Below are 15,884 nucleotides of genomic sequence, written 5' to 3' on the forward strand. Positions count from 1 at the left end.
ATAATTGGGTCCATTTAACTTAGCTTATCTAAAGCAACTTATAAGCCAAAAAAATAAGTTAGACTACCCCCAACTTATAGGCATAACTCCATCCAAACAGGCTCTATGTCACGGATTTTTTCTGTTGTTAATGAAATTGAATGAAATTTCCATTTGCTTTTTCAAAAAAAAAAAAAAATTAAGTCCAAAAACATCATTTGTAGGCCTAAGGGCTCGTTTGGTAGCTGCTTAGAGTTATGCTGATATTAGTAATACATAGATTAGTTATGTGAGAATCAACGTATTATTTATGCAGAAATTAGTTAGGCAGCAGAATTGCCCTTTTTTTGGGGTGGTATTTAAATTTTGCCCCTCATATTTGTGGTCTTTAAATTTTGCCCTTCGGCTAAAACCCATAGGTTCCGTGTTCAAATCCCCGCTCAGTCAAAAATTTGCAAAGCAGAGTTTAAATTTCGCTATGCCCCTCCGGCAGACTTTTAGTCATGTTTAACTAAAAGTCTGCCGGAGGGGGCAGACTCTGCCTTGAAGCATATATACGTTTTTTTTTTTTAACTTTTCAAGGTAAACTTTTAGTAATGTCTTAACTAAAAGTGTGCCCCATAAAACATAACTAAAAGTATGCCCCATAAGGCGTAAATTTTCCTTAAGGCATAACTAAAAGTTTGCCTTATAAGGCAAAGTTTAAATTTTGCTATGCCCCCTTCGGCAAACTTTTAGTTGTATTTAACTAGAAGTCTGCCGGAGGGGGCAGACTTTTAGTTGTGTTTAACTAGAAGTCTGCCGGAGGGGCAGACTTTTAGTTGTGTTTAACTAAAAGTCTGCCCCCTCCGGCAGACTTTGCCGTGAAGCATATATATATATATATATATATATATATTTATTTTATTTTTACTTTTCAAGGTAAACTTTTAGTTATGTCTTGACTAAAAAGTGTGCCCCAAAGACATAACTAAAAGTATGCCCATAAGGTGGAACTTTTCCTTAAGGCATAACTTAAACTTTGCCTTATAAGGCAAAGTCTATGCCTTAAGAAAAGTTCTTGCCTTATGAGGCATAATTTTGTTATGCCTTAACTAAAATTTTGCCCCATAAGGCATAACTAAACTATGTCTTAGGAAAAATTCTACCTTATGGGACAGACTTTTAGTTATGCCGGATCCGGCATAACTTTAGCTTTTCCTTAAAGATTGTATGCTGGATCCGGCATACACTCCCCCAGTCCTGCCTTGCGAAATTATTTTTTTATTTTATGCCTGAGCGGGGGTTCGAACCCATAACTTCATGTATTCACCCACCTTTCCAAGCAAAGGGCAAAACTTAAAGACCACAAATATGAGGGACAAAATTTAAAGACCACAAATTTGAAGGGCAAAATTTAAAGACCACCCCAAAAGAAGGGCAATCCGCGCAAAAAAATGTTTAGTTACTCATGAATTAGTTATTTTATCTTTTATCCAATAAAATAATACATAGATAATCCTCATAACTTATAAGTGTGTTAGTTATGCATGTTTTTAAATTACAAACCAAACACCGTATTAATTTATATATGAATAACTTATCTCATAATCAACTATCAATCATAATATTACTTATGCAAGATCTAATGCGTAACTCACCTCTAAACCGGCTACCTAATGATCCCTAGGTGTTAAATTCAGTTGCTTTCCCAAAAAAATAAAATAAATTCAGTTGTATAGTCAAAGAAGTCTATTGTATGCCCTTAGAAATAAGAATTTTTTTATCTTCAATATAATTCTTTTCTACATGCATTTGGTATCCAAATCCAGACAGGTTGGTTTCGATACATTGTTTTGCGCGGATTGCCCTTTTATTGGGGTGGTCTTTAAATTTTGCCCCTCATATTTGTGGTCTTTAAATTATACCCTCATATTACTGGTCTTTAATTTTTGCCCTTTGCGTTGCAACCCTGAGCATTCACGTAGAAATCTGAAGTTCTGGGTTCGAACCCCCGCTCAAGCATAAATTTAAAAAAAAAAAATGCAAGGCAAAGTTTGGGTCGTGTGTATGCCGGACCCGGCATACACTTGTGAAGGAATTACCAAAGTTATGTCGGACCCGGCATACTTATGCCTTATGGGCAGACTTGGCATAAGTATGTCGGGTCCGGCATAACTTTGGTAATTCCTTCACAAGTGTATGCCGGGTCCGGCATACTTATGGGCAAACTTAAAAGTCTTTTCCTAATTATGCCTTATGGGGCAGAATTTTAGTTAAGGCACAATTAAAAGTATGTCCCATAAGGCGGAACTTTTCCTTAAAGATAATTAAAAATTTACCTTATAAAACAAAGTCTATGTCTTCAGGAAAAGTTATGCCTTATGGGGCATACTTTTAGTTATGCCTTAACTAAAAGTTTGCCCCATAAGGCATAACTAGAAAAAGACTTTTAGTTAAAACTTAACTAAAAGTTTGCCCATTAAAAATTTGTCCATAAGTATGCCAGATCCGGCATAAACTTGTGAAGGAATTAGCAAAGTTATGCCGAACCCGACATACTTATGCCAAGTCTGCCCATAAGGCATAAGTATGCCGGATCCGGCATAACTTTGATAATTCCTTAACAAGTGTATGCCGGTGGGGGCATAGCGAAATTTAAACTGTGCCTTGGATTTTTTTTTAAATTTTTGACTGAGTGGAGGTTCGAACCTGGAACTTATGGATTTTAGTCGAAGGGCAAAATTTAAGAATTTCAAATATGAGGGGCAAAATTTAAAGACCATCCCAAAAGAAGGGCAATTCTGCGAATTGCCTGTTTGGATAAAAGATAGGCCCATTTCTTGCCCAGCTTGATCACAAGCCTCAATATTTCAAACAAGAAGGGAAATTTAGCTATAAATAAAGTTTAGAAAAATAATTTACACCATTTCGGGGTATACAATCCATATATAATTCAACTATTTTTACTTGGTGGATGTCATTCAGATATACAAAAGGAATTGTATATCTCGAAAGTATACCATATATAATTATTGCAATGTAATTTTTTAAGGATGAAGTTTTTTAAAAAATAAGTACAAGTAGATATATGAGTAATTATGAAAATAAACACTGTTTCTTATTCAAGAATGTTAGCCCAATCAAATTTGCGAGTCAATAAAGTTGAAGTAACAATCCAGGTCCAACTACGTCGTCTGAGTAGAATCCAATTTTATTTTCACAAACATAGCAGCCCAACAAAATCCATAATAAAAAGAAATTAATAACTATTCACACACTAATTATACAACTATTATATACTCATTAAACACTTAATGTATACCAAATATACATAGACAGTGATTAAATTCATTACAATTAGACGATCAAGTGTAAAAAAATAAACAACTGACTAAAAATACATTTTTTTTGTGAAGATTTCCCTTCAAAAGCACTAGTCTTTAATTTTTGCCCCTCAAATTGGTGGTCTTTAATTTTTTCCCTTCCCCTAATATCCCAAGGTTTTGGGTTCGAATCTCAGCTCAGTAAAAAAAAAAAGAATTTTGCAAGGTAGAGGTTTGGATTCGTGAGGTAAAGTCTAGGTAGAATTTTGAATGCAAAACTCTACCTCACATGCAAAACTTTGCCTGCAGGTAGAGTTTTGCATTCAATATTCTGTCTGAGGCCTAACTTTGACCCGAATAGGCCTAACTTTGCTACAAAACTCTACCTTGTGATTTTTTTTTTACTGAGTCGGGGTTCGAAGCCCAAACCTCATGGTATTAGGCGAAGGACAAAAATTAAAGACCACCAATTTGAGGGACAAAAATTAAAGACCAATGCCTTTGAAGGATGATCATGCAACCGACCCCTAAAAATATTAAAAGTTTTAGTATGGGCTTTACAAAAATAAGTCCACTTCATGGTTCTCGGCCCAATGTCCATTTATATATCACAAAAGTTTTTCTTAGAGGAATTTTTACAGCCCATAACTACCTCTAAGACTTATTTATTAGTAATAACTATTTTTTTTATAATTATATTTGGTAGCTTAATTATTTATCAAATTACCATCTATAACTTGTTTTTGTAACTGCAGTATATTTCCCTAAAAATAAGTACCTCTCTCCCACTTACCCACAATTTTTTTTTTTCCAAATATTTTTCTCTCACCTATCAAATCTATTTTCTCTCTAACCCCTCTTTTTCTCTCCGTTCCATCTCCTAGTCTTTTAAATTGATTTTCTCTCACCTACCAAATTTATTTTCTCCCTCGCCCATCTTTCTCCCTCTGTTGGCGCACACAGAGATTATGGAAGTAGAAGTCTCTTCACAAGTAGACTCCAAGACGTGGCTTCACAAGTTAATCGCGATGGCGTTCATCTCCTTCGATTCCTCTCAAAAGAAGAATGTTGGGAATTGCTCCAGTTGAAGATATTCCCAAAAGAAAGTTTTCCTTTGGAAGAACTAATTGAAATTGGATACATAATTACAGAAAAGTGTCAAGGCCTTCCTCTTTTTGTTGTTCTAGTTGTTGGACTTCTATCAAAGATAGAAAGATCTAGAGATTGTTGGGAAAAGTTTGAGGTAAATTTGAGTTCAAAACAGTTGATGGACATAGTAGATATGAGCTATCAGAATTTACATCCACTCAAGTCATCCCACGCCTCTAACTAGTCCAATTGAAAGTCTTTATCTCCGGATAACGTCCTTTTTGTAGCAAGCTGAGATGACTCGCTTCTTTCCCATGAGAACACCATTGATGAGAGTTGTGGAGCTTCATGCCCACCAAGTGTTTGATAAAACGTTTCAGTATATTTCAGTGTATTAACAAACAATATATTTAATTTTCAGTATATTATTTCGCTGTATTTATCTTCTTCTTTTTTGTATAAATATAGTGAATGTTCCAAATATAGAGCCGATTTTTACTACACTTTGTTTTCACGACTTTTGTATTTCGCTGTATTTCAATGTATTTATGCATTTTGTATTTCTAATTTATGAAACAGTTTCTGATATATTTCATTGTATTCCATTGTATATACGCATACTATAACTTTATATTTCTTAAACAATTAACCATATTTCAATGTATATTTTTCAGTGATAAAAGTTGAGAGAGATTCGTAAGCTTTTATGGAAGAACAACCGTTATGCGTGATTTATGGAAAGGTTTAAATTGAATCCCAATTTTTTTTTTTTAAAAACCGTTCCATAAATAGGGCCTGATTTTACTCTTCAGTGATTTGTGTGAAATATGATTGATTTAATTTGACTTACTATTTAAAAAGGAAAAGAATATTATGTTAAAAAAAATATTGCCTATTTTTTCTCTCATAATTTTTTTTAAAAAATATGTTCCAAAAATAGAGCCTAAATTTACTCTAACGTGTTTTGTATTTCGCTGTATTTCACCATATTTCACTGTATTTCAAAAATGTGAGATACAACTGAAATACAGCCAAAAGCAGCTACGAATTGTAAATCTTCAATTTGTAACTATAACTAGTTAGAAGCTATTAAAAGATAGCTATTTGTATAAGTTTTACTTTTTTTTAATTAGTTATTTCTTTGTCTTGCTTGATCGATCAATAAATCAGAAACAAGTTCTTATGTGTCTCATTAGTATATAACTTTTTCTAAAAATAAGTTTAAGGGCCACTTAGATATGATTTAGCATTAGGTCATAAATTTCATTAAGCCGCACATGCGCATCGGCACATGTATACAAGCTCTTATAGTAAATATTAGAGTCGACTAGTCCACAAACAGATAATACTTGTAATGTGTACTTTATGTGTATATTAAAGCTTGTTAAAATTTGCATAATAAATGAGACATTCTAATAACGGTGTGACTCTTATATAACCTTTAAAGCTGAAGTACAGAAAAATTTATCAAATTGTACGAATAATGAAGAGAAACTGAGATGAGGATGACAGTTTTCAAAAAATTTAATTCTAACTATACACAATAAATTAACCCAAAAATCGGTGTGTTATAAATTTCTTAAAATAATCAGCTGAACCAAACTAGTGATATCCCTAATTAAAATGGATCATATCGAGCTAAACTATGCTTCTAAAATGAATATGTCAAAACGATAAAGTCAACTCATAACTTAATAAGTCATTCTTTTTGTTTAATCATCCTATAGTCGATATCTTGTTGACTCGTCTAATTCAAATTCACGCTTCATAGGTACCTCTCGACATCTACTACAGTCCAGAGGAGTCGAGTCAACTTGAGTTAAACACGTATGTTGTAACTCAACCTACCTAATTCAAAATCCCGCACTATCCTCTTTTTGTATATTTATTTCTTTGCCAATCGTATATTCTGGGACTCGTACATAATCAATCTGATAAATTGCACGTATTCTAAAGCATATAAAACATTCGGTCCATTTCAACTACTACCTGCTCCTCTCTATATTAGAAAAAAAAATTAATCAATGTTAGGTACATCTCCCCATTTTCCAAAGTTCATTTTCAATGATTTTGACGTTCGCACCATGCGCCTTATAGGCCCATTTAGCTCTTGGAATTGCCACTTCGGTACTCTCAAAACACAAAACTATAAGATGCCCAAGTCATGACTTTTGTCATCGAAATAGTTCAAACAATTCATTTTTTGGAAGCATATTAGTCAATCAACATCATCTTTTTTGACAATCAGCACAAAATCACGAGAATCGCGTTTTCATTTAAAATACAGGTAACCTCATTTCAAAGAGTCTAAACTGCGTGCACATCGACTACATAAATCATTCATCATAAATAAACTATTTTTATGTTGACCACCAACTATGCAAGGATGTAGGCTGTGTTTCCACTTTAATTTACGGACAAGGGCCTAGAATACCCTTGAACTATTATCATTGGTGTAAAAATACCCTACATCCATCTTTGAGCCTCTAAATATCTCTGTTATCCACCTTTGAGCTCCCAAATACTAATGTCATCCATCTATGGGGTCTAATGTACCCTTATTTTCTAACAACCCCATGTTGACACCCAATTTTGTCTATTGTTTCGTCCAATTTACATCGTTAAGCTTCTATTTTATTAGATTATTAATTATATTTTTTTTTATCACAACTTGTAGTCAAATTTCTTGATGATCTTTGTTACTATTATTACTTTTATTATTACTATTATTATTATTATTATTATTATTAATCTTGAACTTGGACGGATTTTTCGAATAGATTCGGGTCCAAACTTCTGTCATTTTGTTCTTGGCATATTAGATGAAAAGAGGAAAGTTTCGATTTCGCAATTAAGGAGGATATTAAGCTATGATTTTTATGATTACTAGTAAGAAATTAAGGTGAATGAATTAAGGAAAGAAAGTGGAATTGAAAAGAGAAGAGAAGAGAAAATCAAACTAGAATAAATGAAAGAATATAAAAGGCACAAAGAAAGGGATTTTGTAGCCGGGAAATTTCGACGAAAATCGAGGAATGTTTGATTTTAAGGAAATTTAGAGATGACGGAGTCTTAGGAATTTTGAGTAAATAATAATGAGTTATGGATATTTGGTTTTGGGGGTAACCTGATGCCTTTGGGGATTTTTAGTTGGAAAGGGATTATGCGCTGAGTAGAAACTTTAGTTAATGGGTGAAAAAAATTTATTTGGTTTATTTGGGGAATATAGTAATTTCAAATAGATTTTCTCGATTTTCATAATGATAATAAAAGTAGAGGGAAGTAATAGTAATAGTAATAATAAAAATAGTAATAATAATAATAATAGTAATAATAATAATAATAATAATAATAATAGTAATAGAGATCATCAAGAAATTTATTTGGTTTATTTGGGGAATATAGTAATTTCAAATAGATTTTCTCGATTTTCATAATGATAATAAAAGTAGAGGGAAGTAATAGTAATAGTAATAATAATAGTAATAATAAAAATAGTAATAATAATAATAATAGTAATAATAATAATAGTAATAGAGATCATCAAGAAATTTAACTATAGGTTGTGATAAAAAAAAAATTAATATTAAAATAGAAGCTGAACAATATAAATTGGATAAAAGGATGGACAAAATTAAGCATCAACATGGGACTGTTAGAAATAAGGGTATATTAGACCCCATAAGTGGATGTCAGGGGTATTTGAGAGCTCAAAAGTGATTGATAGGAGTATTTGGGAGCTCAAAGGTGGATGGAGAGTATTTTTACACCAATTGTAATAGTTGGAGGGTATTTTAGGCCCTTTTCCGCTTTAATTTATATTACTTGGGGATCAGGAAAGAGGAAGACGAGAGATAATGAGAATTAGTTTCACACCTTTTGTGTGTGAAATTCTCACCCATACCGCTAGACTCTGAAATTCTCACCGATATCATTAGACTGTAGGCAAGTGCAAAGCTATAGTACAGGACGCGTGTTCGATGGAACCCAATAATTTTAATTCATTTAATATGTATAAATTATTAGTTTAAAATTTAAAAACTCGAGATGACTAAAATACATGACCCATGAGTTTCAAATCTCAGCTGTCTCTACTGTGTGAGGTGTAAGGTGTAGGCTATTTAATCAATAATTAAAAGGAGGATAAGATGGACAACCAATAGAGGCCCCTCGCATGCAGTTGGAAGCGTTGAAATTTACCCAAATAATGCAAACATGTGGTCCCCTCCCCCCTTTCACCATTGCAATCCATTTGCAAAGGAATCATATCAAGAAAAACACATCACTGTCTCTCACTCTTTGAACCAAAATGCGTGCATGCTACGTAAAAACATAGGCATAAAGACAACACCACAACCACCAAACACAGTTAATATTCTCCACAATACAAACAAACACCACAACATGATATTACAACCAAATATATAGTACTAAAAATTTTACACAACCAAGATTTCCATATGAAGCAGCTCAAACTAGTCATGTGTCAAACATGATATTCTCCAAGTCCTTTTGACAAGATTGGCTTGATCCATTTCACCTCAGAAGAGCACAACATATACCTGATGTAACCAAAAGAGAGGCGCATCGCCATGCAATCGACTGCCTTTAGAAAGAAAAGGAAATGCCCGGCCAAGAGGGATTAAAGTGACAGGAATCAGGATTAATAAAAAATAAAAAAGAGCAAGAAAGTGAGGTTTGGGGCCCAAATTCGCCACCAAGCGTGCAACTGGAACTTTTCCATGGTCCTACTGAGGTAACAATTCACCTTATATCCTTCACACAAAGAGCGAACAATTATGTGGGCAAGCAAAAACACATTCCCAAAGGGCAGAATCAACTTTTCTCTTAGGGGTCAAGATATGAACTCATGATTTACCACCCTTTACGGAAGCATGACTAGACGTTCTTTCCCTCATCTAAAAAGAAGACATGAATACGACACGACCACTGAATTTCAAAGCCACAGCCAATGTTTGGTTCCAACAGAATGATGGAATAAAGACTCTTAAGGGATTCTCCAATCTGGTTTACTATTTTTATGGCATATTCTGATCAACCACGCTTTGCCAAAGCATTTAAACACTAATTCTGCTTTATTCAATTCAATAACCTTTAACGCGTACTTCCGACCATTAATAACTCGTAATAATACGACCAGGGGCAAGCTGAAACTCAAAGAGAATCAAGTCCTAGAGACTTGGCTTTTGCCTTCAGGGATCTCAAGTAACAGATTGCTTCATCAATAACAACCATTGAGTCTTTTCCCTTTCCTCCAGGGATTATTTCCTGCAAAATGCTTATTGTCTCGCAAATTTTATCTTTTCTTAGCCTCTTTTTCCCTGAATCTTGGTCAAGGCCATTGCCACAACTGGATTGTGCATCATCCTCTAAGTCGGAGCACGTATAGGCTTTTGCTGACGTGGCAGTATCCCTGAGCTCTGGTGCATCGTAGCTACCATCTAACAATTTATGCCTTTTGGCTGGCCCACCAGAACTAGCTACTTCTTCTTCTTCTTCACCCTTTTCGTCAAACCACTCTGGCAGACAATGAGCGGTCATAGTACTAGGGGAGTGACCAGTACTTGTTTCTTCATCATCCTCGGAATCATCATCAGAATAGAGTAGGGCGTTCAGTTCTTCAGTATCCTCATGCATTTCACTTTCGACATCATGTCTGTTGTTTTCTTCATAATATTCATCACCGAAGAAATGCCCAGATGGAGAAACTTCATTTCTTCTAAACTCTGGATAAAGGGCAGGGGCTTTTGGATTCAAAGAAGCCGGGCATTGTACAGGAGTAGCATTAGCAGAACTATAGATCAAAGTTGTCTGATCACCAGATTGATCAAACACAAGGAATCTCTTGCCTCCATTAGGATATTTGTTACCTGCAAGATTTTCAAGTGCTCGAGGAGCAAACTTCTCTTTGGGTAAAGTGGTCGAAACAGGATTAAAACCCTGATAAAACTGAGGCGAACAATATAACCAATTGCAAGGTTCTGTTGGCCGGCTTGCATTTGACTCTGGCAGCCCGGAAAATGTGAAAAATGGAGAATTTCCATTAATAGGAACCTCATTTGACTGAGGAGTCATGTAAGTAGGAAAAGAATTCTGCTGCCCTATATCAAATCGTGGATAGGAAAAATTCAAATGGGCTGACTGCAGATCTGAATACTGCTGACGGAATGAAGATACGAAGTCCTTTTCCATTCAACCTCAACAATCACCTGAAGATCGGACAAAAGAATCCAACAAACTAATTAGATGAATTGTAGTCAAAATTGATCTAGAAGACGGTAAAAAGTTAGGTAGAAAATCATACCAGTTCTAAAAAAACTGTGAAACTAATTGCTGTTTATTGCTTGCACTCTTGCTAAACAACGAAAAAACTAAAAACTCCAGCTTAATATGAACACGGTAACTAGAAAGATCAATCTACGTAACTGGCTTAAGCAAATGACGGAAATATTCAGCCTGCAATACCAAAAAAAGGAAATCAGAACAAGGCATCTCATCATGTAAAAAGTTATTCGATTAGCAAGGATTCCAGAAGACAAGAAGATAAAGAATCGAATTCAAGAATAACAAGTGTCTATGACTTACCTGGCAATCTTGGAGAGGTTGAAAGCATGCTATAACTCTAACTATTATGGTGGCAGACCCAGCAATTCCAGTTTCGTGTTTTAATGCCCGAAATCTCGTCTGACTAGCTGCTTGGCTAACCATAACTACTTGTTCCCAACACTTTCACTCAATACAACACCTCAATCTTCCAGCAGAAACAATCAACAAACAACAAACAAACTAATTCCCAACAATCCCTCAAGAAAATGATTCAAGCACCACAAAGAAATTCTTCCAGCAGAAATGGCAGAGGCAAAAGATCGAACCCTAAAGAAATATTCTCACAAAGACTAAAAGTAAGGCTGAATGCTAAAGAAGACTAAAATGGAAGTGACTAAATTCAAGAAAGTTTAGCTAATCCTGAGAACGTAGCAGGATATGACAATGAAACGTGTAGATGCCATGGAAGTGATTTTAATGAAGACTTGATTAATCTATCTGAACTGTTTTTTTTTTAAAGGGTATATTTTTACAGAATGACACGGCAATACAAGTTCAAGGAGATGACTTTCCGATAGACGTCAACAGATAGACAAAACCACCGCATGCTGTTCTTTACTTTGCTCTATTGCCTCAACTCTTGTTCTTCACCAATTCTAATAAGCTCCTGTTAAGAACATTTTCACATCCAACATCAGCTTTAATAAAGTCATAAACACCAAATGAAAAAACACAATTAGAGAAAAAGAGGAATCTTATAAAACAAGATTGATCACAGAGAAAACTAAGAAGGCGTGGGGTGTATTATTATGAAAAAAATACACTCCTTTTTTTTTTTAAAAAACTTTTGCTTCTTTAGGCTCAGAAATTTATCAGACTCAAGCTCAAAATCTTGAGAATCACTGGATTTATAAGCCTTGGAATCTCAGTCTTCTAAAGAAATAGGAAATTACAACTTTCTCAAATGTAAAATTACAGTTACTATTCTTCTTAGCTACCAAACACAGCATTACAAAATTGAGAAACTGCAGTAAATCTCATAGCATAGCCAATCAACAATATAGTACTTTATACTAGATTCCACAATAAGAGTAAGACACAAGATCTCAGTGAAAACTCCATTTAACAATGCCAGAAAACAACTAAAAATCTGGACTTTCGAACCAAGAACCCAATATATCAAAAAAAGAAGAAACCCCATGTAATCAAAACAGAGATACAGCAAATGGATTAAAAGAGAAAGCAAATATCAACCAAAAACAAGAATAAGAAATGGAGTACTTACAATAGTAGTGAAAGTAATTATTATCCTCAGAAAAGCAATAAGATAATTGAAGAGAGATTGAATGAAGTAATGAAGAAAATAGGGAGTTGAAAGTGTGTGTTTATTGCAAGGGAGAGATAAGAATGAGTCAAATATGAGGGGAATGCACGGTGTGTGAGACTATATAGAACACCAGAAAAAGAAACATCACTTCATTTTTTGTTGCCCAACAATTAATTGCTTCTCATACGTGCTAAGCGCACGCTTGGTTTTTTTGTACAATCATGGTCTCTGTATATATGTATTGCTAAAGAGCAAAAAAAAAAACAAAGGTAATATTCCTACACACTTAAAAAGTTTTAAAGAGGACCTAATACCTCCCTATACTTCTAAAGTGAATCTAGATACTACTCTAAGCTAAATTAGTAAATGTGCACAAGGATTTTATACATGCTAAGAAAAAACAAATATTGAGCTACAGAAAAATCATGAAAATATTAATTTCTTGGGGAAAATTTTGGGATTGATCTAGAAGAGTTTGAGACGTTTTGAATCTACAATAGTTTGGGTTCGAAGGGTTTTTGGTGATTAAAATGTATGTACAAAGAAAGAGAGAAGGTCAATTTTACGATATACAATAAAACCCTCTCTTTATTTTTCCGTTATAATTGTAAGAGTAAAATATGAGAACCAACATGGTATTAGAGGAGAGTAGGGCCAGAAGGTGAAAAGGAAATCGAGATACAAAAGGAAAATACACATCTTACTTCTTCATTGGCAAAATAAAAAATAAAAAATACTGGCATAATTTGAAAGTATTTGGCTTGTTTTTCTATAAGAGAATATACTCTCTATCCCACACAGATTCATGATTTTAAATTGATGGGTTGAATTATTTTTTTTTTTTAATGAACATGCTATAGGATTATGAGTTCAAAATTTTAATATTTTTTAGAATTTTAGTAAATTTAACGTATATTAATATTTCAAGTCGAGAATATTGAATTCAGTTGAACTTGTATCACCACCGCCTATCAGGATAGTTTTAGATACTGTTACATCCGACATTTTTGTTCATTCGGAAAATTCAAGATAAAATGACTTGTGATGAATAAGGCCACAATTGGACCTTACTTGGCATGAATGTGTAAGTTATGAATACCTTGGTGTGGAATTACGAAAGGTGGCCAAGGGCAAAATTGGAATTTTGGAAATTTGCCCATGAATTATAATATGTTACCAACCATTTTGGGCTCCAAAAAAAATTCTTAGACTAAGGCCCAATATGGGAGGCCCAACCGGCCACAAAGGGGTCCAAACCCATAAAATATTTTTATTATGCATATAATATTGTATAAGTAGGATAAGATTGAGAGAACCTTCAAGAAAAACAAAGAGTGAAGAACAAAAAAAAAAAAAGGGAGCATTTCGGGTTTGGAGAGGAAAAGAAAGAAAAGAAAGAAATTTTTTTTTGAGCCAATCCTTTGGTTTAGAAGGTTCATCTCTTGAGAGATTATTGCTAAGAACAAGATTCTCTACAAGTTGATATAAAGATTGTGGCAAGAAAACAATTTCATCCTCCAAGTGAAGAACTTGAAGAAAGGTAAGGATTTCATGCTCTTGTTGTGTTAAAAATGATGTATGCATGTTGTAGTATGTGTGAATGAATGAAAAATATGGAAATTTGGTGTGTTGGAAATTGGGGTGTGTGGCCGAATGCATATATGGTTATTGCATGATTTTAATGGTTTGAATTCTTGTGTAAGTTAGTTGTAGTATGGTGAAAATTGTATTAGAAATGAAAGTGGAATGAACTAGTGAAATTTGGAAAATATAGCATGTGGCCGTGTGGTGTGTGTTGGTGTTGGAAGGTGAATTGAATCTTGTTAGCATGTTAATTGTGTTGTTATGGAAGATTGGTTATTAAGTTGTTGAAGGAAATTATTGAACTTTGTTATGATTTGTGTATAAGTGAAAATGAAAGTGTTAAGAGGCAAATTATGCTTATGACAATGAACTTGGAATATAAAAATGTGTTGATGAGTTTGCATGTTGAAAGTTAGGAAGGGATTGGAAAAGTAGTGACTTGATGGAAAGTTGAATGTTTGTGAATTTTATGAATATCTTGTGAATATTATGTGAACATGTTATGGATTCCTCTGATGTGTGTCGTAATGATTTTGATGGATAATGGATATGAAAATAATAAGTTTTGGTTGGAAATGTAAGCTTGAAACGAAAGATGATTCGTCGTGTCGGAGGGTAGGGCGATGCGAGATGCGGTACAGCTATTGACCACATTAATGGCGGAGCAGGTTCGCAGGCATGGATTTGGGGGTGGTCGTACGGACAGGTATGAGAGCTCCAGGGCTCGCGAGTTTCTGACATGTGGTCCTCCAGAATTCTCCGGGACCAAGTCTGAGGAAGACCCCCAGGAGTTCATTAGAAAGATGGAGAGCACACTGCGATTGATTAAAGCTTCGCCGACTGAGTCTGTGGAGTTGGCTTCGTATCGATTGTATGAGGTGGCAGCAAATTGGTATGAGTCTTGGCAGCTCTCCAGGGGCGACGACGCGCCCCCAGCGGTATGGGCCGAATTTACTAAGGCCTTTCTTGACCATTTTCTACCACCAGAGCTACGAAGAGCTAGGGTCGATCGGTTCTTGAACTTGAGACAGAATGGTAGAAGTGTTCGCGAGTACAGCCTAGAGTTCGATTCACTGGCTAGGTATGCACCCACCATAGTAGCTGAGATGGCCGACAGGGTGCACATGTATGTGATGGGACTGGACTCTTATCTGATTGATGGTTGTTTGGCTGTGGCTGCTCAGCCAGGGATGCATGTAGCCCGGGTACAGGCACACGCCCAGGGCATGGAGGACCGACGTAGGGAACGTCGGCCTGATAGGGGTTACGACAGGGGCCAGCCTAAGAGAGCCAGATCGGAATTTATGTATTATTTCAAGAATTAACTTATTTTGATGTGATGCATGCACAATTTTTTTTAATTTATTTATCATAATTTGGTGAAATTGAGATTAAACTACATCTCAATTATGATTAAATGATAAAGGTTGTATATATTTACTTGCCATGCCAATATGCCATGCAATTACCATTTTGGTTTATTGTTTGACTAAGCAGGGGCGGAGCTAGCCCTTCAGTTAAGGGTTCGATCAACTTTTATTCGAATCATATATTTGTATTAATTTTTTTGTCAATTATATATAAATTATTAATTAGGAACCCAAAAATTTTAAAGAATTAAAACTCCGAACTACAAGCTTCAAATTTTGACTCCGCCTATGCGAGTAACGCCTCTGCGAGTAAGTATTTTTGGTAATGCTAATAGCTATGTTGTGTGCGTGTTTTATCACTGAATAGTGATCGTGGTGGGGTTGGGAGATGGGTGGACCCATGAGTGGTTGTATCATGATTTCTCTCCATTTTTTCTTTGTGGGTTTGGGTTGGGTTTGTTGACCCGTATCAGTATGGTTTGGTTTTTCTTTGGTTTAGGTTTGATTTTTTCTGGTTTGTCATCCCGTATTCGGTATTCGCATTGGAGCTCAATTATTTCAGATTTGTGTCGCGTAAGGCTCATTTAGGGAAAGCGCTCCCTATCAAGAATTTTTTCATACTCAAGGCTCGAAACCGAACCTCTAATTAAGAAGGGAACAACG

At 34.9% G+C, this 15,884-nt stretch overlaps 1 protein-coding gene across 1 annotated transcript; it reads right to left on the minus strand.

The window, feature by feature from the left end:
* Positions 1 to 8,728: 8,728 nt before the first annotated feature.
* LOC132627601 (transcription factor bHLH143-like) lies at positions 8,729 to 12,438 on the minus strand. Its single transcript, XM_060343028.1, has 4 exons — positions 12,226 to 12,438; positions 10,980 to 11,607; positions 10,699 to 10,850; positions 8,729 to 10,603 (listed from the first exon to the last, which is right to left on the minus strand). The coding sequence occupies exon 4, from the start codon at positions 10,584 to 10,586 to the stop codon at positions 9,549 to 9,551; it is 1,038 nt and encodes a 345-aa protein (XP_060199011.1). The 5' UTR covers positions 10,587 to 10,603; positions 10,699 to 10,850; positions 10,980 to 11,607; positions 12,226 to 12,438; the 3' UTR covers positions 8,729 to 9,548.
* Positions 12,439 to 15,884: the final 3,446 nt, after the last annotated feature.

This window comes from Lycium barbarum, chromosome 2, assembly GCF_019175385.1.
Source record: "Lycium barbarum isolate Lr01 chromosome 2, ASM1917538v2, whole genome shotgun sequence".
In the NCBI taxonomy this organism is placed as follows: domain Eukaryota; kingdom Viridiplantae; phylum Streptophyta; class Magnoliopsida; order Solanales; family Solanaceae; genus Lycium; species Lycium barbarum.

Excerpts from the sequence above, each read along its gene's own strand:
- LOC132627601 (XM_060343028.1), bottom strand. The coding sequence starts at position 10,586 with ATGGAAAAGGACTTCGTATCTTCATTCCGTCAGCAGTATTCAGATCTG.